The sequence below is a fragment of the Temnothorax longispinosus genome, chromosome 1 (genome assembly GCF_030848805.1).
Source record: "Temnothorax longispinosus isolate EJ_2023e chromosome 1, Tlon_JGU_v1, whole genome shotgun sequence".
Lineage (NCBI taxonomy): Eukaryota > Metazoa > Arthropoda > Insecta > Hymenoptera > Formicidae > Temnothorax > Temnothorax longispinosus.
In genome coordinates, this window is record NC_092358.1 from 20,522,382 (window position 1) to 20,548,264 (window position 25,883).

The 25,883-nt window shown below is 41.4% G+C and overlaps 3 protein-coding genes across 6 annotated transcripts; 1 reads left to right on the forward strand and 2 right to left on the reverse strand.

Annotated features, from left to right (window-relative positions):
* Positions 1 to 150: 150 nt before the first annotated feature.
* On the reverse strand, positions 151 to 14,691 carry Ine (solute carrier family 6 member inebriated). Of its 4 annotated transcripts, none has more exons than XM_071783999.1 (12): positions 14,142 to 14,691; positions 10,918 to 11,715; positions 7,197 to 7,384; positions 4,347 to 4,481; positions 3,837 to 4,062; positions 3,327 to 3,594; positions 2,833 to 3,061; positions 2,485 to 2,597; positions 2,036 to 2,176; positions 1,730 to 1,930; positions 1,220 to 1,396; positions 151 to 726 (listed from the first exon to the last, which is right to left on the reverse strand). In XM_071783999.1, exons 2-12 carry the CDS (start codon positions 11,697 to 11,699, stop codon positions 556 to 558), a joined length of 2,631 nt encoding a protein of 876 aa, XP_071640100.1. In that variant the 5' UTR covers positions 11,700 to 11,715; positions 14,142 to 14,691; the 3' UTR covers positions 151 to 555. The 4 variants fall into 4 exon arrangements, with proteins under 4 accessions (XP_071640100.1, XP_071640116.1, XP_071640109.1 ...); XM_071784015.1 differs by lacking the exon at positions 14,142 to 14,691 and adding an exon at positions 13,372 to 13,682; XM_071784008.1 differs by lacking the exon at positions 14,142 to 14,691 and adding an exon at positions 12,236 to 12,392.
* A 3,777-nt stretch (positions 14,692 to 18,468) lies between these two features.
* Cpr17 (cuticular protein 17) lies at positions 18,469 to 22,862 on the forward strand. The gene is made up of 2 exons (XM_071784040.1): positions 18,469 to 18,994; positions 21,861 to 22,862. Exons 1-2 carry the CDS (start codon positions 18,983 to 18,985, stop codon positions 22,308 to 22,310), a joined length of 462 nt encoding a protein of 153 aa, XP_071640141.1. The 5' UTR covers positions 18,469 to 18,982; the 3' UTR covers positions 22,311 to 22,862.
* Positions 22,863 to 23,369: 507 nt separating this feature from the next.
* On the reverse strand, positions 23,370 to 24,832 carry LOC139816503 (flexible cuticle protein 12-like). Its single transcript, XM_071784068.1, has 2 exons — positions 24,727 to 24,832; positions 23,370 to 24,057 (listed from the first exon to the last, which is right to left on the reverse strand). The coding sequence occupies exons 1-2, from the start codon at positions 24,736 to 24,738 to the stop codon at positions 23,674 to 23,676; spliced, it is 396 nt and encodes a 131-aa protein (XP_071640169.1). The 5' UTR covers positions 24,739 to 24,832; the 3' UTR covers positions 23,370 to 23,673.
* Positions 24,833 to 25,883: the final 1,051 nt, after the last annotated feature.

Genomic DNA, 25,883 nt, shown 5'->3' on the forward strand with positions numbered 1-25,883 from the left:
TAGTCAAATATAATGCGCGAATCATTGTTACGAGAAAAGAGCGATTGTGATAGCTGCGCGATTTCGTTTTAACGTTTTCGAGGATAAAATGCTATTGAAGGAATTAAGGGAGCAATATGGAAAGCCGGATAACGTTGACATAAATACACATTTTTGGATGATATATAATAATATATAATAATTTATTAAAATTATGATATAACAATGTTATACACATTATATTGCGTATCGACTGCGATATATACAGAAATATATTCCTATTACGTCGATTCAGTGCTTGTCTATAGCCTATCACATAACGATGGCGTAAAGAGTAAAAGTTTACAAGAAGATATACTTTTATCCTAATGACTTTTTCGCAAGTGATCACCGTCTTTGTAACAAGGCTATAAATAATGGAATGTTGACTGCCGCGACGGCTGTCGATTACGATGACCGACGATAAAAGTATACGAGCGAACGTGTCTTGTTAAATAATTATTCCTCAAAGTGACTTCGTATTTCGTGGATTAAGTGTAACCGTAAAAAGCTGATCGTTTCTGCGAGTCCACGTTATCACATCTGAGGCTTCAGCAGGTAGTGCGAATTCAGTTGTATGGAAGTATCCACGACTGTTTGCGGCTCCTTGAGCATGTCCTCTGGCAGATTGTGCATGGCCTCCACGCAGTATTCCTGTCCGCAAACTTTGCACGCCTCGAAGTGCGGTTTGATGGAATTTTTGAGTCTCTGGGGATAAAAGTTCTTATATATAAATATTCCTTTCTTTCTAGGTATAATACTTTTTTTAGCAATTTAGCAACAATTTGTTATTCGTACAAACATCAGAGATCTCTTCGTTTGTGATGTGAGATGTTTGTAATGTTAAAAGAAAATTCTCAAGTGGCAAAGGAGAAATTTTCAAAGTAATACATATTAATATTTATGTCTTTTTTTTCATAGTAAGATACTAGAACTACCAACGATTAATATATTTGCTTTTTTATATTGTTTAAATATATTATAAATATTATACATATATTTAAAAGAAGATAAAGAGAGAAAATTAATCAATTTAATCATATACATATATTGCAACAAAAATTACGAAAAATCTCAGAAAATGCACATTAATAAAAAAATTACAGACCAGTCATTTTGACTGTTTTTAATAGTTCTAGAGTTAAATTCTTTGCTAAATTGATTGGTTCCAATTCAACAGTGTCAATAAAACTCGGCATACTTCGGCAAACGTGGCACCATCCGCTCTAACGAATACGTAAACGGCAAAAGCGGGAATGCAAATTAAGGAGAGAGACGCGATGCCCCATCCGATCGCTTCTGCCCACCATGGATACGTATAATCACCGTTGTGGTAGGTCGGTGGCTCATAATCAATTAAGCTGAACACCCATACAGCCTGAGAAGATAAGGCAATTATGAAAATGCGGATGTGTGTATCGTAAAGATCGCCAACTGCATCAGGAAACGCAACGAACCAGGATTATAAAAGCGAGCAATCATCCGTGCAATTGTCATCATCAGATAAAAACGATATACCTTGTATTTTTCTGAGAACAATAATTGCGCGAGTAATTGGCAGCTTGTAATTCCTATCAAGAATGTTTTTTTCGCTTGATTTGCAGCCAGCAATTTTCATTCGTTGCGCTTATTACTCATTGTCAGATATGATAGATTCAACGCGGTATGAAAATTTTAATATCCTGAAATTTTCATTAATATCGCTGTGTACCATTATGAGAAGAGGCGCGGCGAGGAACCAGCAGAACCGGAAGTACATCGATGGCAAGCGTCCGGTCATCTCCTTGACATTATTGCACAGCCGCCGCACGCCGTAGAGCCACGAGATGGCAATCACTTCGAAGAACGCCAGGAACATGATGGACATCGAAGCGGCGTAATGATCTATTAGTTGGAAGAAATAAATACCGCCCTGAGGGCAGTCGAGAAATCATTTAGTAAAGGATGAGTGTGTTAGTTTTTTTTTTATCACGCGAAGTAAACACTGACTCTCGAGTTTGCCGTTCTTATATTATACCTGCGTAATATTCGGCAGTCCAAATAAGAACGAAACGACGCATATGAGGAGGACCAGCACTTCGTGGCAGAGAAGATGACGGTTCACCCAATTCGGGAAACCGTCTTGGATCGACGTAACGACTACTTCAACAACGGCAAACTGAAATCCCGAGATTTACATAATACCGTTAAAACATTGCAAAAGCAAACTATTAACGATCTTCGAAATAGAAAGCTTGTTAAAATACGATTTGCATCCATTAAGATTGAGTAATGTGATTCTGGTATTTAATTTTTCGTTTAATGACTAACGCTGCTTGTATATCTCTATAAATATTTCGCGGGACGATACAATTCGATCACGTAATTGCGTCTGTTTATGGATTAGTCCGTAATCGCATTGCACGTGTACACATCGCGTTGCGATAGGAAATAAGGCCTTATGCCTTATCTGTCATATACACTTACTTGACTGTTCAACGAAAGGCAGACCAGCATAAAGAAAAAGAGCACAGCCCAGAGTTGAGAAGCTGGCATCTTGGCTAGCGCTTGCGGATAGATGACGAAGACTAGACCAGGTCCTTGAACGGAAATTATGATTTATCTATAAAATGTCAGGGGGGAGTTAATCCGATGATGTAAAACAACGGGGGGGGGGGGAGAAAATAGAAAGAACAGGTGCAACGGTCTCGTGGATTCTATTACGCGTCTTTTACACCCTTTCTCTCCATAACGTGCGTGGCACACTTATATTGATACTTACATAATTTATCATATTTAACGTGACGTAAACATCATTTCTAATTCTATACGTACCGTCGGTTAGGACATCTTCGACGGACATGTTTTGCTCTAGCGCTATATTGCCGATCGTGGCGAACGAGAATATTCCAACCAGTAGACTACTGAAGGCGTTTATGAGCGAAACGGCGACGGTATCTACGAGGATCGTGTTGTGGAATCGGTTGTAACTCGCGAAACATATCATCGAGCCGAAGGCGATCCCTACAGAATTGAAGACTTGAGCCGCAGCGTTGACCCATACCTAATTAATTAATATATCGATATATAATTAACTAAAAATTCAAGGTGAAGTATACTCTTTTTGTCATACAGAAAGGACATAGTTTTAATTTGAAGTTGAGATATTAATATTTTAAAGCACAATAATGTATATTTATATTTCATTTTTCTATAATACGTATATATTTTACATTTTACTATTATTTACGTCTATTCTATTATTCGTCATATTTCTCTTTCTTGTTAGCCGAGAGATCGATTATGTTGCATCGCCGAAAGATCAGTACCTTTGCATCGCCAAGCAATTCCCAGCGTGGATGAAAAAAGAATTGCAGACCTTTCGCGGCGCCCTCCAGAGTGAGGGATCGCGTGAGGAAGAGCACGATTAGGAGGAAAGGCAGCGTTCCTGTCAGGTATCTCACTTGCGCCGATGACTTAATGGACTTCCAGATGGAAAAATACACCATGATCCACGCAGTTATCAGGCACGCCACAAGCTCCCATCTCAAAATTCCCGGTTCTTCGATGCCGCTGCTCATTTGCAGGACCTTGTTGCTAAGTAGAAAGACAATTATTCTTTTATTCAATTTGTTCAATTTATTTAATTAATTCAATTATTCTTTTTTTTTAACACTTTGATTCGAAACTGCGACACGCGATTTATAAATTATTTTACAGGCGATATGGAAACTAAATATTTTAAATCTTGTTAGAGAGATGACGTGTATATAGTAGTACATAATATTACAATAACAGCTTGAATTAGTTGGTTTAGATAAAAAAAAAAAAGAAATTACTCGAAGAACTCCTCGGACGGGGTTCTTGTCAGGTTCGGTCGAGTTCGATTATCGATGGATCCATAACTGGGCAGCCAGCAGCGCGGCGAGTTCCATAAGTTGTCACAACGTGACCATGGTTGCTCCGGTCGGAATGCCGAGAAGAAATAGTAAATTGCGTAGGCTATTATCACATTATGGTAGGTAGACATTAAAAACGATATTACGACTGACGATAGACCAGCTCCTACAAAGACAGAAATATACAGACGATAAAACGGCGCAATTTAAGACGTATATTTCGAGGAGGCTCGAGTTAAAATTTGAGGTTTAAATCGCTCTGCACAAAGAGAAGAGAATAAAGAAGATGAAACGACAATAATTTTAATCCTATTATATTCTCGCACTTATTTGTTTCAAGTTAAGCGCACTTTATAACGCTATAAAAATGATCGCGCGAGAAGCTTTTAACAAACAGTCGTTTGGGGGATTTAATCGGCAATCTGTCACATCGTAGGTTATCCCATTTACCTTTCAATAACGGACACACTTGACCTAGGGCGCCGATTGGGCCGCGCCGAGTGAACTGTCCGATGCTAAGCTCCATGTACAGCAATGGTACTCCACATACTATGAGTATTAAAAAGTAAGGCACGAGGAACACACCTGAAACGATGCAATCGATGTAAGCGACGTCTCTCCGGTTTATACACCGAGCGTATATAATTGTAGGGAACATCCGCGGTCTTTCTCTCGAGAAGAAAAGAAGAAAAAAAAGAGAGAGATTAATCCAGTTAACAAGAAAAATGTGCCCCAGGTCTCGCCCAGCGTTTCGCTAAACCGAGGTTCGCGCGCGTGTACGTAATAAATGCCTCGACATTAATCATACTGTGGGTAGCGGCAAGGTCACTGGATGTGACTCTTTATTCGCAATAAACGGTGATCCGTAGCGGCGCTACGGATTACGACTTAATTTGACATCGGGCATTTAGCCGCCGCCGCCGCCGCCGCGAGGACGGGATAGGTGACGATTAGTCAGCTGTTGGCGAGTTTCCTTCAATTGTCAAACTCGCTGATACGACTCACCGAGCGCACGAATCTTACTTGCAGCGATTATTATACGTTCGACTCGATCTCATTTTCTCAGACGGATTCTCGGATATCTGGGACAGTTTGGTCCATTTGCGTAAGCGCTCGACGATGTATTACGATGTTCACGCGTGTACAGTGTAATTTCTTTCGCACGGAAAGATGTAAATTAATCCCAGTCGGCGAAACGCTATATAGGTACAACGCGTCGCGAGCATAAATCACGCGGCGTTATCCGATCTGTTTTTCTCTGTCGATCGCTTCAATCCTGCAGCCGCGCAACGGCGCGGATGACAGTTTTCATTTAGTACGATGCAGACGATATACAAAATAATATATACGCGATCGTACTCGAAATAAATTATCGCGAGGTATTAAGCGAGGATGCGCGGAGATAACAGAGAGGGCCCAATTCAATGTGACGTATCAATAGATGATATTACGTGCGATTTAATTTCTGGCGAAAATCCAATCGCGTTGCATTACAAGGCGGTTAATGACGCGCACTCGCATTAATATTGTTACAGTTATTCGCTGCAGTATCGTCTTTATCACGAAAATGCAATTTAGTGCTGCGGCAACAATGAATATCGGAGCGTACGCATCTCGCGTGCGCAAGTAGAGCCGCATTATTTCCCCCTGATTTTCCGGTCTTCCGTTTAATATGTGATTTCACAAAATTACGTACGCTCTGTATTTTTACAGTAGTATTACACGCTATTTGTATAACGAATTAACTTGGCCCATGCATGGGCTGTTGAAATTACAGAATAATTTCCAGTTTATATTATATGCCTGGAAATATATATTACGCAAAAGTTACAATTACATAAAAAATGCTCTTTAATATTCTGCAAATGGAAATTATTTTTGTTGAGAGAAGAGATGCATCACAGGAATCTTTTAATTAATTAATTGATTCAAAAATAGAATTACTTAATTAATTAATGACAATGGATTAATTAATTAATTAAAATGTAACTTTTATCCCTTCTCTTGCCGGATCTAACTACCCCATATTTCTGTTTATATTATAATTATTAATTATGTTCAAGATCATTCCAGATAGAGTCAACAATTAAATTAAGATAAATTAAGATAAACATCAAAGTTATGTTTAGATATCAAAGCGTGACGAAGATCGCGTGTGCGGCACGCGATCGACGCGCATATCTGATTGAACCGAGAGAGATCTGCAATTTTGATACGATCCTCCTAATCCTCGCGCGAATTTAAATCGAGACGTCGTCCAAGCGAGACGATAAATCATTTCAATCGTGTAAAACAGATCGCGTTATCCGAGTCGGTTTTCCGGCTCTTTAATTTAGACCGGCAGGCAGCGAGCGCGCGGGCCGGAACGCCGAGATGATGCTCGGCCGATTATTTCCACCGGTGTCATTGAAATCATTTACCGCGCCCGGCGGCGTAAGCCGTGTTCCGGGCAAGGTCATGTATCAAGTTCCGCGAGCGAGTTGCGCCACGCATCCGGGCTCCGGATGCATCCAGACTTTGAAAATTACCGGCAACACGATACGCGGTCGCGTTTTGCCCGGGATTGCGAGAGACAAGCTCGCCGCTGCGCTGTCCTGAATCTGAGCCTCGGCTTACGCAAGACGTTCGCAATAGATTTTCGCATATAAGGATCCGCCTCAATTCGCTCCTTCCGCGCGACGGGGTTGTAACTTTTCCTTCGCACGGCACGCGCGCGCGCGCGCTAATTTTATTCTATAATGATCGATACTCATCTCGACTAAAAGGATTAGCTGGTTCAATACGTGCAACAATTTAAGTGTACGTCATTCCGTTACGATTCGCCACGTCGTTCCCGCGATAAAACGGAAGAATATAGGAAGAAGTACTTAAAGAACGTTTTTAAAGGGGAACGACGAAGCGTTTCACGGCGATTAAGCCGTGCTCCGTGCTCGTAAAAATTGGAGGACGATACCGCGAACTAGAGTTGCTCTGTCAGCCATTTCGTCACTGACGTATTTCGCGATGCGCAAAATAATCTCGTGGCTCTTATCACGGTTATGCTAATCGCGACGAACACGTCGCGACCGTGTTGTCCGTTCCATTTGATATTCGCTTTATTTATTTTGATCTTATAACTACTGGCAACATCAGCGTGAAATCTCTTTTTTTTCTTGCCCCTCTTGTCTCTCTCTCTCTTTCTTGTCTGTATCTCGCTTCGTAGTAAAACTACTTTAACACTTCGTGAAACTGGATACGATATTCACGTCACGATTACACGTAATTTACGTAATAAATTGATGCGTTTATCGCGAGACTCACCGCCGCCACTTTTGTAGCATAAATAGGGAAATCGCCAGATGTTACCAAGACCGACGGAGTAGCTTATACAGGCGAGGACGAATTCCATTTTATTCGCCCAATGGGGCCTCCTGGGCTGCCGATAATAGCCGGGATCGTCCGCGTCCACGTCGTCATAGCTGGTGCACGTGGAAGCGTCGTCCTCGAAACTGCAAAAAAAAATGCCACGCGCGACGTCAAGCTTTTATATTACAAATGTAGTCGGGGCTCGAACGAAAGACATCCACAGTGCGGAATGCGGAAAGAAAAATTATTGAGACAGAACTCCGCCGAGGGGGGAAAAATGTTACGAGTTATGACAGTTTAATGGAAAAATAGCAATAACAAGCGTTTTATTAAATATTTCGCCGAGCGAATAATATAATTTAATCTCCAGCAGCGTCGCGGAGTGAAAGGATAGGCGCTCGGCGCACAGAGAGGGGCACGCCTCTAAATTCCCGGTCGGAACAATAGATCAGCGCCGCGCGCAGCGGAGGGTCATTGTTGCCCGCGACGATTCTTTTAGGACGCTTAATGATTTCACGCCTCGTATTGTGCACCTACGGAAACTGCTTAATGCATTATGAAAATTTATTTGACGGAAAATCACACAGAAACGCGCGTCACGCCGTCCGCCGTGCTGCACGCGTGGAGTGGACGTGCCAGCGCCTGGCCTGCTTGCCTGCCTGCCTGCCCGCTTGCATTTGCATGACACGCGTTCGTTCATATACGCAAGCCCGGTGGCGATCATTAAATATTCATCGTCATTGTTTATAGAGCGGTCGAATTCGAGCGTTACAACGCGATGTGCCGATTAGCGACGGTAACAGTCCTGGTATTGCGCGAAATATCACAGAGCCGCTAATTATACCTGGCGACGATTTCGCTCGCGTTCGTGTTCATGGGCGCGGGGCACGCAAACGAGAGCCGATACCCGGGTTCCTTCCGGTATATCGGCTCCCCCGCGCTATATCGTGAATAAAATGTCGCGTGAAATAGCGTGCGACATAAAAATCGACTTTGCGCGGTGCATTATATAAGCGTCAAGATCGAGGAATTTTTATGCGTTTATTGCGCAAATTTGTACTTTACGGTGCGGTGAGCGCAGAAATGGTGTCAGGCCATGGGGCGGCGCGGGCGGCGGAGGGGCCAGGAAAGGGCGGCCGACAATGCTGAAAGATATACGCGACGCACCTGTATACATTCCCGTTCGTTTTGCAACGGAAAACTAATATACCGCGCCGCGGAAACATTGCGGATACGATAATGTGCCCCGTATACGGTGTGTCAGTAGCTTTTTTTTTATTTATTTAAAGAGAAGATATATGTATCGTCATCGCAAATATGACAGTAACGAAGATGGGGTGTCGAATGGGTGTCCCCGATCGACCGAGTTTTTGTAGCGAAGAAGAAAACGACTGATTTAAGATGAATTATACTGCATACGATGGAATTCTAAAGGCGATGGACGCGATTAGATAATATTATTTATTATTTGAGGATTTTGAGAAATGTATTTCCAGTTTCTCTGTACTTTGCGAATAAATTAATCATTAATCGAATGAGTTGTGGCGTACCGGAAGTGTACATAGCTGCGATGAGCAGCGCGCTCCGCTTCTTTATTCGCGTTGACGATCTCGCAATGACGGATATCGTTTTCCCACGCGGGAGACCCGTAAGCGCGCGCGCGTCACTTCAAAAACGAGACGTGACGAGGTCTAAATGTAGGACGACGATTACGGGTCGTTTCGAGCGCCGTCCCGTTTCAATGGAAGAAGCGGTACGGAATCGCAACAATATGTCACACCGCACGGAGCACACCTACTTACAACAACCGGTGCGGGGTCTTACATTGTACACCTATTATCCACTTACGTCTCCGGGACGATACGCCGGAATTGCAGGCCCTGGATGACGAGATCTGACGGCTTCGCGCCGAGCAGCTTAGACGCGTATCGCATCTCTCGTCACGTACGTAGAATCCGCCGCAGCCCGACGAGAGAGGCGAGGCCCTAATCAGAGTAATCGAAACCGGTCTAACTAGACCGGTCTAATTAATGGGCGAATTCAATTTTCGGTTACGACGCGCATTCGGCGTCTCTCGGAGCGACCAAAGACATCATTTTCGCGCACTGACATTCGAACTCACCGAAATTATACCGGAAATTATACCGATTTCGATCCCCTGACTTTAATTTACGAACGGGACGACGAATCTGATGCAGCAGCCTCCGCGCTTTAGAACAGGTCGTGGCAAACGTCGATTAGAGCTATTTGTAGTAAACTGAGAGCTCCCAATTTCATCGACGTCGATTAACTAACTTGACCCTTGCTCCTTTCTGGATCCTAGTCCTGCCTATCAACAGCGGTCAATTAATATTAATTAATAGCGCGATCGATCCTAAACTCTAAGGTATAATCTCGTATGTCTCGTACAAAATTAAGTAGATATTTTAAAGCTGATTTTAGTGACGAAAACTTAAAAAGAGGTATAAACGTCACAAATAATTATATTTGATATATTTTGTAATAATATTTCAATTTATTTTGTTTATATTTCAGCCTTTCTGCATTAAAACTAAATTTATTCTTTTCTACTTTACATTTTTCATTCTCTATTCTCAAAACTGTGACCCAGAAAGGAACGGAAAAATTTAGTTAACCATTGATGATTGACGCGACTGACCTTGAACGGCGCGAAGAAATTTTGCTGCTGCATCAACGCGACGAAGCGAAGTGGTAAATTTGCAATGTGCAATTGACTTGACAATGTGCAATTGACGCGAATTAGGTAAGCCTCCGGAACTTTTTACGGTATCTTTATTGTTCGGAGATAATCGTTAGGATTAGTTACAAAGTGCACTCGAACTGCTGCCACGGAGCTCTCCTACTGAAGGTTGCATCGGGCTGCAGCTTCATTTTTATGCGTCGTGTATGCGGTTTAGTTTATTTATAACGTTTACACGAAGTATTAGGCCTTACGTGAGAAACATATGGGAGACAGAGCTTCTTACACATTTTAATCATGACGCTAATTTACGATCATGATGTGTTTTCAAGCTCGGAGTTAAAGAACACTCGCACGAAGGAATAATTTAATTAAATGCGACGAGGAGAAGAGATTTAAAGCGCAAAGATGTGTCGATTATCTGAGTAGTTTGCCAATTTTTAAGATAAAACGTATAAGGTCCGATAATTTATTGGAATTGAAGTGTTATCTCAAATGCGCGCCATAATTTTTCTTAAAATAAATCTTGTCTCTGACCCAGTATCATTTTCGTCATCAGCATTTTCGTCAAATATGTTTTCACCAGACGTTACATAAACACAAAACTTCGATTTTATCTTAATTACTTGTAAAATGTTTCTATAGCATCGTAATTATCTCTTTAAAAACAAATTTATTCTTTAAAAATAAGGTTCTTCAAGAAAATAAGAAGAAATTCAGCGAGATTCAAGAACACGACAACGCCAGGAACTGATCCGTCGTATCTTTTCCGACCAAACTTTTGCGTCTCGTTTTTACGAGACAAGACGCAAACGTAGCCTGATCGTTCCTTTTGTAAAGACATATTGCCTTCGCGCGAAAGCGCACTCACGCTGAGCGGCGGGCACGCGTGCGCGCTATCACGTGGAGAGATTCACGCGAGGCTGTTTCTTCGAAAGCGCCGAGGCACAATCGTAAGCAATGTGTCTCACTTACGGCGGCGGATGTACCACGTTAAGCAGCTCCGACGGCGAAGTGGGAACTCTACGTATCGTGAGCTTCCGGCCGTCGGAAGAGCCCAGGCCGATCGACGCCTGCAGGGACCTGATCGAGACCGTGTCGGGGAAGGAACGGCCCTGGCTCCCGTTTGTCTCCGGGTACAGGACGGAGGACCAGGTAGGCGACAGTTGATGGCAGCAGGGACAGTGCTGCTGGTTCTCGTCCATGCTGAAAGTCCTCGGTGGATGCACGTTGAAACAATGATGATGATGCCGTAGCTCGACGCTTCTGGAGCTCGATCTGCCGGGGCTGTGCGGTCCGTTGTCGCGATCCGAACTCGACCCGGACCCGGCCTGATCGATCATCAGCCGTGGCTGCGGCCGCCGCCGATGACCTTTATCCCGACGAACGCTCTCAGGACTCTCGACGCGATTGATCGCCCTTCCGACGTTGTTACCATTATCGGCCGGCACAACGAGGATCTCACGTTCGGCGGTGTTCAGTAAACGACCTCTCTCCTCCTCCGAAGACCATTCAGCTTCGATCTCCGGACGTTTCTGACGCTGATGGCGGATCCTGATTACGTCCGGATCCGTGTGGTCGGATACGTCATCTTCTTCTTCGAACATCGTGCTCATTTTACGCACGGCCTGTTTGCCGTGGAGCTTGCCCTGGGTAGCATCGCCGTGCTTCGGCGGGACGGACTTACTGCCGTTACGCGCTTCGTCGCTGATGCTGCCGCTGACGCCGCTGTCGTTGTTGCCGCTCTCGGTGTCCATAATCGCATGACCACCTCTATAGACAGAGAGAAAGATATATATATATACATATACATATATGTATACTGAGGGAGGGGAAATATCTCTTTAGTGTTCTAGAAAAATTGGCAATTATAATACTGCCATTTCGAAAACCAGTTTTTTTCTGGCAGTACCGCTTTAAAATAAAAGAAGAAAAGAATAATAGCATTATAATCTGGTGTTATGCTAAAATCGATGATAAATTACGATTCATCAAAGTGTCGAATAGATATCGGCTTAAACTTCAAACTAATTATATTTTAATTAAACTTTTAGATACATTGCCACATGATAAAATCGTGCGGCAAAATTGACAATTGGTCCCGTGTATAATATGTACACATGATTCTTCGCAGGATACGCAAATAAAGAAAAAAAGTACAAAAATTATCAAGTCCAAGTCGAATTTTCAAAGGAAAAATTGACTCCAGCTTTTACCGTGGAATTCAGAATACGTTTGACGATTCTGGAACAACCAGAAAGAAATGAATAAATAACAACGAGAGACGTCAGACCATTATTCGACCAGGCTTCCGCCGATTTTATCGAGAAGGTAGTAGTGAGCGGCGAGGCGATGGAATACTCGTAGGGTTCAAACGAGAAGAATACGTTGCACCGTATCGAGCAGCACGACCAAAGCGCGTGTTCGGTCAGTCTGCGACTGACCATTGATGAAGTTCCAGCAACGCGTCAATGAAATACTCTATGCTCGCGAAACTAATCATGTACTACGAAAAATTGTTATATAAGTAATAAAAATTAATTTTTATTATGTATCTCTTCTTTCTCATATAGAGATATCTCTCTTATAAAGATTTTTATGACAAAATGTTTGATCTACATATATTTCGTAAATATTCTCGCACGCGAATGTTCTCCGAATTTTCGATGAAATAATATTAAATTTAACACGTGTATCTACGAATCGTATTGTACGCAACGCTTACCGATGCGAACAAGCTTTGAGTGGCGCGAGGAGTGTCTCTCTACGGTAGTTCACACGATTAATTAGCATAAATTGTTGAATATATTAGACACGGTGCCGCGACGAATATCAATTCGAAAAATTCGAATCACTGGCGATTTAAATTGTCCACTGACGAAGTTGAGTCGTTATACCACCAATAAAAATCAACAAGTCGTATTTTATGAAATCATCAAATATCTTCGTGATATAAATGTTTATTACGTCTATTAAAACTAGAACCAAGTAGTTAAGATGACTGGCTTGTGATTTCTTATCAAATTTATAATCCATTTTCTGACACCTTCATGACTTTGTTGTAATCACTGTATGTAAATTACTAAATTGATCAATTTACGTTCCTCTTCTCTAAAAAAAAATAAAAAAAAGATACGTACATATATTTAAATTTATATGAATATATGTATTTAAATAGTAAAAAAATAGATACACTTTAATCATTGTTAGTCCTATTCTATTATTAATATCGATATTATTAATATCGTTAAATAAATTATTATTGTTAAAGAATTGCCATTAAAAAGTCGTTTCTCTATAAATATTTGAAATCAGCGAACCTATTCTCGTAGTTTCAAAAGCCTGAATTTTTTATTACTTTCAGCTTATTTTAAGTACCTTGACTATAGATTCTTTAACGTTAGTATTATTTAATTTTACTTTATTTACCTGTTTAAATTTGATTTTTTTCTTGTTTCTGTTTTACAACACAAAACCCGCTAAAACAACTTTCTTTCGTCTTGACGTAATGACGAGAAACGGCCACGTGACTGCGCGCGTACTCTTTGCAGATACGACCGACTAACGTTGCGCGACTCTTTACGACGTTCTGATAGCTAGAGATAGTGTCATCGCAGGTGCGCATGGCTATCAATCCAATATGATATGTTACAAAATTCTCGCACACGATAATGTTTACAAATGTCTTACGACGTTCAAACAATTTTCACGCGGGCAGTCATTACGTCAAACAATCGCTGTAGAATTATCGCACTGGCAATTTCTTAAATTGCTTAAACAATTATGCTATTTCTCTTTACGATATCGATAAATAACGAAAAATCAAGCAAGCAATAGGACAAAAAATCATGGAAAACAACACGCTTTTATACACACACACACACACACACACACACACGCGCGCGCGCGCGCGTGCGCTATCTTCGCTAAGTTCGCCGTGTTTTGCATGGCTGTACATCTCGCGCACGAATTTTATTATAATTCGCAAATACTTTCGAGCACTCGGCATTGTTACGTAAGCATCGCGAAAACTATTTGCACTTTCGGTGATGAGGAAAAAAACAAATCGTGCGCCGCGTCGAGAATACGGAGGTATCGAGATCGAAGAGAGCGCGCGCTTTTCGGAGCGCGTTGTCGCAGGTAAGCGTCATCCGATGACACTTCCACGCGCGTCACGTGTCACGCGGAGTGTGCGTTACCTGTCAGATTGCAGCGTGCCTCGAAATCGGGATCGGGCGCGTCTCGACGAGCCGAGCAAAAGTCATCCGCGTATCGCTCGAGTGATAACGAGGCTACATCCACTATGCGCATAACACACACGTACGCACACATGTACGCGCGCGAGCGCGCGCGCGCGTTTTCTCGAGCGTGTCACGTGTACTATCGTCTGCAGCGCGGCATAGCGCGTGTTCGTTCTGCAATCACTCCGTTTTTCCCCGTTTCTTCTTCTCGGTACGAAACCGCGCGAGACGCGCGATCGCTTCGGAACAATCGTTTCCGGGCCGCGAAGCGACGACACCGCGCCGTGAACCCGCGTTTCACGGCAATCCGGGTTCGTGTGTATACGCCCGTGCGTCGCGATCGCCCGCGAATCGTGACATACACACATATACGTACACGCACGGACCGTATGCACGCACGCACGCACGCACGTCACGCACACGCGACACACTGTGCAATACCCACACCGCGACGTCAGCGCTGTTGTACGTGCGTGATTCGCGACGCGTGCATAGTTGAGAGACTCAAGTCCGAATCGTATGACTCGCGTACAACTCGGCCGGTTCTGGAGGGGGAAAGGACCGTGATATCCTCTTCTGGATACGTGCCCACCTCTCTCATGGTCAGCGCGACGAGTATTTAGCGGATCATGTAGGGGGAGGTATATCAACGTATGCTCGGTCATACGATCAGAGAGAATGATGGACAGATAGATCGAGTCCCGTGTAGAATTCGAAGATTTTTTTTCAAATTCTGGGGTCAAATCACGAATACGTATCGGTGAAACGAGAGTGAGAAAAATACGATAACGACTGCGGAGAAAAGAAAAATTGCAGATGTCCAAGTTTCAGGTTGATAAGTCGAACGATATGCGAACGTTCGTTGTCATCAATGTTAGACATCGAATTTAAATAATTATTGCAACAAAGTTTTCACTTTCTATTTTTGCATAATTTTAATTCATCTGCGAATTTACTATTATTTTTCACGTTACAAAACTGAGGGGACGGGACTTATGATATGTAGAATGTTACGTCTTTTTGTATATTTTAGAATTATATCGTATCTATTAACACGATTACACAGTAACCGACCAACTTTTAATGTAGGCGATTGACGGCCTCGGATTTTCTTCTCGGCACAAGGTCGCTTTCTCAAGTCCGAAGCGGTTGTCTGTCCGTCGTTAAAGTAACATCGACATTTACTTATCTTTCTAAGGATCTGGTAGAAAGTATAGGCGAAAGAGATTTTATATATATTCTTATAGATGGATTAGGTAACGAGTATTTCTAACACGACTACGTGACGTTGATTATTATGCGTGGAACTTCTTCCAAGTTATTAATTCGCTTATGCTAATGAGACTCTGAATAGTCTGAATATAGTAATCAGACTAGGTTCATCCTACGTATAGACAACAAGCGAAACACTGGCTTTCGCCTGTTTAATAGCAACCGTATCTACTGCGGTGATTTTAAACCTACACGAGGCGATCGTCAAGTTGCGTTTTGCTCAATACGCAGACAGTGTAGCAACGAATCATGAAATTCTATCGTTTATGTAATACTTTAATTACTTTTTATTTTATTAAAGAATATTATTTTGATTTTATCCTATTATTTTTTATGAAAAGACAATAATAAAAAACCTTTCTAAAATATGTAAAGATTATTAGACTATTAAATTAGTTACATTATTAGATAGATTATTAGATAGAATAGATAGATAGAACAAGTTATCCTCGATTTATCTTTCTAAATAAGATACTTTCCAGAATAATATTTAAAGAAGATGTGAAACGTTGACATAAAAGATAAAACTACAATATATGTATACTTCAGATGTTGTCGAAAAGAAGAATTAAAAGAAATGTGAGTTTTTCAGTTTCAACTTAGATGAAATATTTAATCGTTATAAACTTTATACAGTACGTGCAGTTTATTGCATTTTGTAAGTCTAACTAAGACTATGATTTATCTATAATAATTATGTATTAACAGCAACACACACACGTTTCTAAAATAAACAACATCTCATGCAAATAATTTTTATTATATTCGCAAATAAGAATTACCCTCTGAAATCTCATAAAAACTACGTGAGTAAGGCTGTACATTAAAAAAATATATAAGTAACGGAATATCGACGGATGTTTTAATCTATCTTAAGTGGTTTTCTCATTCGGCTCACGCCCCGTTTAACAAAGGTTCCGTTTCCTTTCACCGCGATTCCTTTTACGTGATAAACATTGATTATCGCGTAATACCCTTGTCTACACGTGCACTCGCGGCCGCGCGCGCGCGCGTTACCATACGGCTGGTAGGATCACTGGGCCAAGGACCACCCTGGCGGCTGTCTGTGGATTCAATTCCCACGGAAGACCGGGTAACGGGTGCTTAAGACGCCGGTGTCATTACCCTAAGGTTAAGTGACAGGTACAATTGAGCGTAACCTTTGCTTTCCTCGCGCCTGAAGAGGGAAAAATAAAAATAGGTATATCCGTGTGATTAGAATTTAAGCGATTCATCGTTAGGATTTGCGTCGATCAGCCGCGGTAACAGATTATGTTTACACATCGGCGGGTTATAACTCAGTTTAATAACTACCGGGTACTATCCGATCTAAAATTTTTCTTTTTTTGATTGTATAATAATTATTTAAATATAAATTAAATATTTTGATACTCTAAACATTTTAATCAATCTCTGAGATATATATATATATATATATATATATATATATATATATATATATATGTATATATATGTATACTAAAAGTCATAGTTTAAGTATCAAAAAAGTCTCATATCTAAATGATTATTATGACCATAAGGAAACACATTTTTTGATCAGATAGTATACGATAGTTATTAAACTGATTTATAAGCCACTGTGTAAACGTAGTCTTAATTGTTGATTTCATAACAAAATCTTCGCAGTAAATTCGTAATGTCACTGAAAACTCGAAAACATTTTCAAGTGATGAGCGCAACAAACGGGATAAAAATGAACTCGCGGTGGTCGCGTTAGAAGGTGTCCGCGTTACTCGATTTGCATTATATCCAAAGTCTAGGGACCAATCCAAATTTTCCGATCACGAAAGGCATGAGAGGCCTTTCACGATAGAGCACCGCGCGCGTTCGTTTGCATCTGACATTCAAACCCACGTGGAATATTTCTATAATTTCTCGAATAATCCCAGTCATTGTCTGGGCTCGCGAACGCGCCCATCTGTCTGACGCCGTGGTTTTACCGAAAGATAGAGATTTCTATTCCGAGACCGATTGTACGTCCCAAAATTTATATGATAATAAAGGTTGCCTCGACATTTCCTTGAGGCGCAACACAACACTTACGTCATGTGGCATGAAAAAAGAAACACTCTAACGTCGTCGAATTTCAGTCTTTTTCGTATCCCAACGGCGCGCGGCGTAACAATGCCCGTATCACACTAGCGATTGGCGATTGCGTCTATACGTTTGCGTTTACGTCTCTTGACCAATCAGAAAGTAACTGCTGGCGATTGCAATTCGCGATTTCCGTTCTGATTCGTTAAAAAATGTATACGCAAATTCGTAAACGCAATCGCCAATCGCTAGTGTGATACGGGCATTAATGATTTCCGTTCGCTTCGTGGAGATCTTTCCCGCGAAAGCCGCGGACTTGGAAGAAAACGATACAGGTTGTCTCTTGACCTGCCACGACGATGTATGGCTGTCTGAAATCTAACAAGATCGTAAAACAGTTGTAAAATCGTTCGGTAAATCATTCGCTGATCCGTACAAGTCGCCGCCGCGTTTTAACTGTCGGAGTGCACGTCAGCAATCAGACAGATATTAATTAATCTTCCCGCTTGTCGCGAAACGCATACACGCGCGTTTGCATCATCTAATCCTCAACTCGCAGGTGTACCGGTTTAAATCTCCAATATCGAAATATTGCGTGAGAAGCATAATAATGAACATTGCAGAATCGAACCAGTTCATTTCTCTGAAAAGATAATCGATTTTTTTCCTCTCTCTTTCTCTCTTTCTCTCGACTTCATTCATTCGTTCATTCTCTTTCTATCTCTTTTCCTCTTTCTTTCTCGACGCGCGCGAGCGACGACGATCCCGCGAGATCGCCCCGAGCCGCAAACCGAAAAGAGAAGTCGCCGAGTCCCCGTGTCCGAGTCCGCGGGTTGCGCAAGGCGGTCGCCTCGTCATTACGTAAGGGCGAAAACTACAGGCCGCGCGGACTGTCGTCGTCGCTGCGGCCGAGGAGGAAAATCTCCAGCGCGGAGTATAATTGCGCGCGTAGTCGAACGCGCGCGGCGCGCGCCGGTGCCTGCAGGTGGTCCCCGCAGGTTTTCCGCAGGTGGGCGCAGGTGGAGACCGCACGCCGTGCCGCGACGGTGACACCCGCCGTGTGCCCTCCAAGCGGGGGTGCCGTCGAGAGCCGCTTCCCGGCGTGCTCCCGATCTAGAGCTCTCTTAGAGGGAGCAACGCACAGGCGGCCGCGCCGAAATAAACTTTCCCGGGTTATGTAAAGGCTGGCGTCTCCGCATCGTGGACTGCGCCGGTATAAAGGTCGGCTCTGCCCCCAACGGTCCAAGAGTTGCTCGCGAACTTCACGCCGGCAACCATCATCGGGAGAGGCGAGAGCTCTACATGTGACCGCTTGCTCGTGGTGCCGCCTTGCCTCCTTTTTTTTTATTTGTCTAACGTCGTCTATTCCGCTCGAACGCGCTGCACCTACTCGGCTCGGGACGCTCCTCGTTTTCTTTCTTTCGCGTACCGCGATCGTCGTATAAACGCGCGATCATCGTCGAGCCGGCAGCATGCGTGCCCTGGTAAGTCTGCTCTTCTTCCTGAAGGCTGTCTTGGATCCTATGTGAAATCAAAAAAATATTCAAATTTTCCTGATTCATTTCCGATGATAAACTTTTGGATTTCCAAATTGTAATACAGTCCACTCGATATGCGATAAACATAACGCGCTGAACGACTAATATATGAAAGAGCAAGAAAAAAAATAGAAAAATCAATATTTATCAGTATTTTTTCTTCTCTATATGGCAAATATGACCGATACGGTTTGTAATCAAAAAGTAAAAATAAAATTAAATTGGATAAAGTATTTCCAGGTTTCTTTCTTTCTCGTTCGGATATTTATAAAATTTGTATGTATTTTACATAGAAAAGATGTAATAATATTTTTGTTCTAACGAATAATGCATGGAGAGCTAACTTTCACGTAACATGTGCACGAGTATATAAGTTGCAATTTTACTGGGACTCTATTCAAGAAAAAGCTTTTATGTGTAGCACAGATAAAGTATGATGTGCCACTGCATTTTTGTAACTTTACGAGACTTTGCGTATCTGGGTCACGGAAAAATACACATAAATTACACACATACGGATGTAAAATATACGCGATATTTTATATTTGATCCTGCACATATAATATTAAGCGTTACATTAAACTTTGACAATATGAGTAAAATAGATTACCTCGAGCTCGTATTCATTTCGCTATATCATTAATCTATACATCCCAGATTGGCGTTATTAAACAATGCATTTTATTTATTGTTTAAAAGTCATTTATTCATGCCGGTCTACTTTCGTTATATTTTACCGTTACGATAAATCGTCTGGTTAAAAAAACCGTCAATAAAAACGCGCGCAATAATTTCTCTTTGCGATAGTCTTTCGCGAAATAAAAAAAATGCATGGAGAACGCATTCAATTTTCGCATATATTTCCGCATTAGTCACACTCCGTGCATTTAATTTCCATAACAATAAACACGTTCGATCATTGATTTCTCTAAATCGAAGTCGAAGTTGATCGCCCGTACATATTTATGAGCGGCCGTGCGTGATTTAACGTTACGTACGCGTACGGTATGGGCTATTCATCATCGTATATACGAAAGTTACGCGGCGCAAAACAAGCCATTACAACATTGCGTAATCTATTTAAATTACATAACTCATTAAATCTGTGAGGCTCGGATAATGGCAATATTGTCGCGCGAATCTTGCACCGATGATGACGGCCGACCATGACGAACGAGCCGTTAATTTGCATATACATACATATTCTCTAATTGTTCACTTTCTCTGTAGAAAGCACAAGTTGGCTGATTGATCGAGCCATCTGTTCGGTATCTTAGCGATATTATTGTTGATCAACAATGTTACCGCGAATCCTGTCAGTTTCCCACGCGAGTTGATCATATACTTTATATCAACGTATATAAAAAGCGCCTTGAGCGAATAAAAATCACAATAGAATGTCAAAAGTGCAAAATACTGTAAAATATAAACTGAGAAACGTTGAAAAACGTTAAAAACATTTTTTTTAAATAACAGACTTGAATAATACTTTATTTGTATATAATTATTTCTATAACCCATTCGGTAATTCTCAATGAATTGAATCTAAATTGCAATTATTAATCCTCAGTATTGTTAATATTAATTATTATTATGTTATTAATGTTATTAATAATATTAATATTACACGGGATTATGATTCATCACATATCAAACTAACGCGTTTATTTACAATATTTACATAGACCGCGATTGTTCGCGCCGCACGGTGAATGGTGGCGGGGAATGTACCAACTAAACCGGCACAAAACGAATCGGTCTCGGTCACCGGATGCTAATAATCGAAGACTGTGTCTATGGGAAAAAGTCACGTTCAATCGTGAGCAACGTAATAAGGCGTCATTAGCGCGAGGTACCCCTCCCGTTCCCCTTACCGATCACAATCGTGACCTACCTACCGACACATTCATCTTGTCCTGACCTTTCGCGGGGAAAGGTATCTCCCGGCGGCTTTACATGACGAGGATTAAAGCACCTGGCGTGCAGACGCGCGCCGGTTCTCCGTGTACCGTCACCAACATCGCGAGTATCTCCTGGAAATGGAAACAGCACGTCCCGATCGAGCCAATCTCTCGCTCCGCTGGAACGAAATCATTCCGATTAATTTGCTCGCGAATTTGCCCATTGAGATATTTGCGAGATAACGCGAGCCATTTGTTCTCGATTATTTTATGCAGCCTTTACACCTTCGAGAAGTCTATAAAAGTGAATTTAGTGTGATCGTAAACGCTCGTCGCGGAAAAAGTCTGCATATTTATCAACTCAAACAGCGATGAGCGCGAATCCGTCGGCGAGAAGGACGCCCGGTGTCATCGTCGGCTCATCCTGAAAATAACGCCTTGTCCATTATTCATTTACGACGATGATGTAATTAACTCGGTATAACAGCGTCCGAAAAACCGTCAATCAACTCCTCGAAACATTTTTTTGCGGATAAACTTCTTAATCTAAAATTACGCGAATTCCAATTTTGAAATTGCAAATTTAATAGAATGCGCACAAAGCGATTGATGCGAATTTAAAAACAAATTGTGAAAACAAATTTGTATTACTTCCAACATAAATGATTAAAAAGGTTATCGATCAAATCACTGTACAAGAAACAAGAAACCATTTACACAAATCTCTCATTAATCTTTCAATCTTTTATTTTACAACCTATATAAGCGAGTCTTGAGTCATAATAAGTTTTAACGAAATGTGGGTAACCAACGCTAATCGATTTCAAGACTCGCGAAGATATATTTTTAAATACAGACAATTTCTCAGATATAAGAACAGAAGATACTGACTTTTACTTCTTTGCTTTCAGTTATTAGCGGCCCTTTTCGGGTTCGTCCACGGCCAACAGTACTTCCAGGACCCGGAGAAGATCGTGAGCTACTCGCGCGATCTCGGCGACACCCGCGGCCATTATTCATTCTCCTACGAGACCGAGGGCGGTATACTCCAGCGGGAGAGCGGTAGCCGCAAGTACGCCGGCACCTCCGACGAGACGCAGCTGATACAGGGTTCCGTGCAGTACAACGCGCCGGACGGTACCCCGATCGCCATGAGCTGGACCGCCGACGAGTTCGGCACCCAAGTGTCCGGCACCCACATTCCCACCCCGCCGCCGATTCCACCGGCGATCCAGCGTGCCCTCGAATGGATCGCCAAGCAGCCCACCACCCCGGAGCCGATCGAGAAGGACAATCCGACGCAGAACGCGGTCCCCCGCGACAACCGTCAATATCGATTATCCTCGAATAAACGAAATTGAACGCGCGCGCTCGCCCAACGTTACTAGCGTTAAGTCCGTCCAACACCACTGCCCGTCCCTCCTGCCGCTTTATACGATACGATGCTTTTAATATTTTAATAATAAATTGTATACTTTTATAGAAATTCCTCCGAGAGTACTGTCTCCGTGGAAATGTATTTTGGCGGGAGTTACGTCTTTACGTGCTACAGCATTCCCGTGTCAGGGGTGGTTTTAATAGATAATAGCGAGCCATTCTATTCTCGTATGCTTTCTCGTAGTTTGCACATGATCTCATAATCAAACGCATATGGTAGACCGTTCTAAAGAGACAAATCGTCTTTTTTGTTATATAAACACATTTGTCTTCTGTCACTTTTTGTCATTGTCGTCTAGAACTGAACTGAATGATCTACATTCGATATATGTATACATTCAAGCGTATGTAAACAATGGCATAAATAAGTGAGTACTGATGGAGCTGAGATTATTTAAGCGCACTTCACATTTTTGTACATGTACCTGCCTTTTCTCGAAATATAAGTTTTGTCGAACAATTCTCTAGTCTGCACAACCGTTATATTCCTAAGCTATATTTATTACCTTATAAGCGAAGGCAATAAATGGACTGCATTTATTCATTTCTTATACGCGCATTATCATAATTTAGTCATGCAAATTTTGTCCTTGATCATTTAAATAATGCGTGCTCTTTGCAAATTAACTTATTGCTGTAGTTTATGGAATTGCGCCTAGGAATTTTATTTTTACGTAAAGCGTAGCTTAAAATGTCAAAGGATTAATATTTGACATGGAGACGCTAATTATTACCACTATTCATTATCGAGATATTGTTGCGTTGTATCTCCATTAAGCAATAGATCGTAAAAGAAGTTTTTGAAAAAAAATGACGCACGTGCTCCAAAAAATTTGCACACCACGCGCCGAACTTTCCATAACTTCATAAGCGTTCCAACGCCTCGCTCTAACGCTGTTCTCGTTAAAAATATCGTTAACGTGATTAATGAACCGAACATTTCGCTTGTCTACTCATTCCACCCCGGATGAAGGCCAACAAGATTTGCACACCGACGAAATTTATTTACAGCATATCATCGAAATACTGTCCTTATACAGATATTGTACAAAAAGAATTACAGAAATTTATACAGGCGCACATAAATATAGAAATAATTACGACGTGAAGGACCGAGTCTGTCGAAATTGTCGATCTACACGGGGATTAAATATCCCGTCATTTCTCAGATGACCACGATCAGTTTCCCGCCAGGTTTCTCCCGATCGTCCCATTTTCTCGAGTTGATTCGCCTTGACTCGCCAATCCTATATCCTCCTTCCGTCACACAATTTTATTCGGTATTCTTTAGTGCTCTTCGTTCTCCTCGGGGTGTTCGGCGATGTACTGAAGGGCCTTTGCGATTTGAGGTGGTACCGGGGGCGCGGTGGGCAAATGAGCACCTTCTGGCTGGAATCCATTCTCGTTGGCTACGTACGAGATTTGGTAGGTCTGGCCGTCGGCGTCGGTATAGCTGAAGCTGCCGTGTGCCTCCAGGGCCTCGCTGTCGGTACCGACATTGTTGAGATGACCCTCTTCCTGAGCCTGAATTCCGTTACCGGTCTCGTAGCTGTAGTTGTAGGATCCGTCGGGGTTGGGCCCGTCCAGAGCTTGCTTGAGAATGGGGATTAGAGTGGTGTTGTCGACGGGGGCGGCGAATGCCACTGCCACGAGGGCGCACAAAGCAATTACCTGGAAAGACAAAGAATCACGCAATGCTTTGAGTCTGTATTATTTTACTTTTAAACTTTTATTTTATTTTTGCGTTAGAATAAAGAACATTTCTCTCGAAAAATTTTACCGATAAGTAATAGAGTATTGAAAGAGCAAAAATATCATCAACATGATTTATTCTCATTTTACACAATACATAGTATGGTGAAGCATTTTATATCTCTATCTAATAATTTACAATATTCGTTATATATGACAATAAAATATATTGATTAGTCTACGTAAAATTTTGACGTTAAATACCTTTTTATTGTTAGAAGGAAATTTTATAAAGAGAAAAATGTAGAAAACAAATTAATGGTATGACTTACTTTTTGTATTGATTATATACCTTGTAATATTTGTTATAACGCTTGTTTTTATTAACTTTAATTTAAATTTTTAACTACACGGTTTGCGAGCAGTATAAACATTAAATAATTTAACAGAACAAAGATCATTGATTATATTTTTAAGTTAAAATTTTGCACTATGATTGTCTGATCGAGACAAATCGCTTTGATCGATTTACTCTTTGGAAAGGCACTCAAATTACAAAAATATCGCAGATTCGAGATCATGTCTATGGGTATCTCGTGCCACTTGCGTTACGTAACATCTTTTATCCGCACAAAAACTCAAACTCACCAATGGATTCATGTCGAAAGAAAAAGATATATTTTATTTCCCCAGCTGCCAAACTTGGAAGCTTCTCATGCACTGACTTAACATCTCGTGCACGTCTTCCGCTTTATATATCCTCCATCCGAACATTCGGGGACCTTCTGGTAATACCTTATTTAGGCTCCCCTCCATCCCCTGGGTCCCCTTGTTCGTTCCCCCCACTCGAACGAGTCGCAGTATCATCCGAATTTTGCGGATGAGCCGAACGCGCACACACGCACACGCTTGCTCTTCTCTTGGAGGACTTGAGGTCATACATATGCCTAAAACCGCAAAAGGTCGGCGTATCAATTTAGTAAAGAGGTGAACTCACCCGCTTAGGATAGGACAAAATAATCTTGTCATCATGGAAAAAATAGCGTGGACTTTAGCAGCTTCAGCAAAATTTGCGGTTTAAAATCATGACAGTTGCCGGAGAAATTATGACGCTCATTATGTTCGATAAAAATTTGCGTTTTAAAAGTTACCGCAAATGTGTGAGGATACGTCAAATGTATAATCAAAAGTGAGATATCAATGCGAGCGGTAATATCGCACAAAATATATATAATAATTAAAACATATTAAAACAAAATACTTTACATATAAAAAATATTTTTCTGAGAAACATTATTCTATAAAAAGAGCGATTTACCTCACTTCACCGATTTTTTTTTAATTGTCTTTTTTAACACTATTGTATATACGAGTCGGATATCTCTATATATAAATTCTTTACATACTTTAAAAAATAAATATCTACCTATGCTGACAAATATTTCTATCTATATTTAAAAAACATTTTTGAAAGAATGTATAATGCTACAAGTTTTTTATGATTTTTATCGATAAACATGATCTCATTTCTCAGTCAGGAATTTATCTTTTTACTATTTCGCATAGTTTGCATTTTTATTATCTGTCAACGCCAACTAATTTGCAATGCAGCGTTCATTTTGATTATCATGTGTGTGTAAAGTGCCTATTTTCAAACCTTAATTATGCAGGAAATTTTTCATATCCATTTGGAAAGAAACTTTATACAATGCTATAAGTCTTTTCAAATAATTTCTTTTGCGACTGTTACAACTGTTTATTACGTCAATCACGATTAAACGTAACGATTCTGATATTTCTGAATA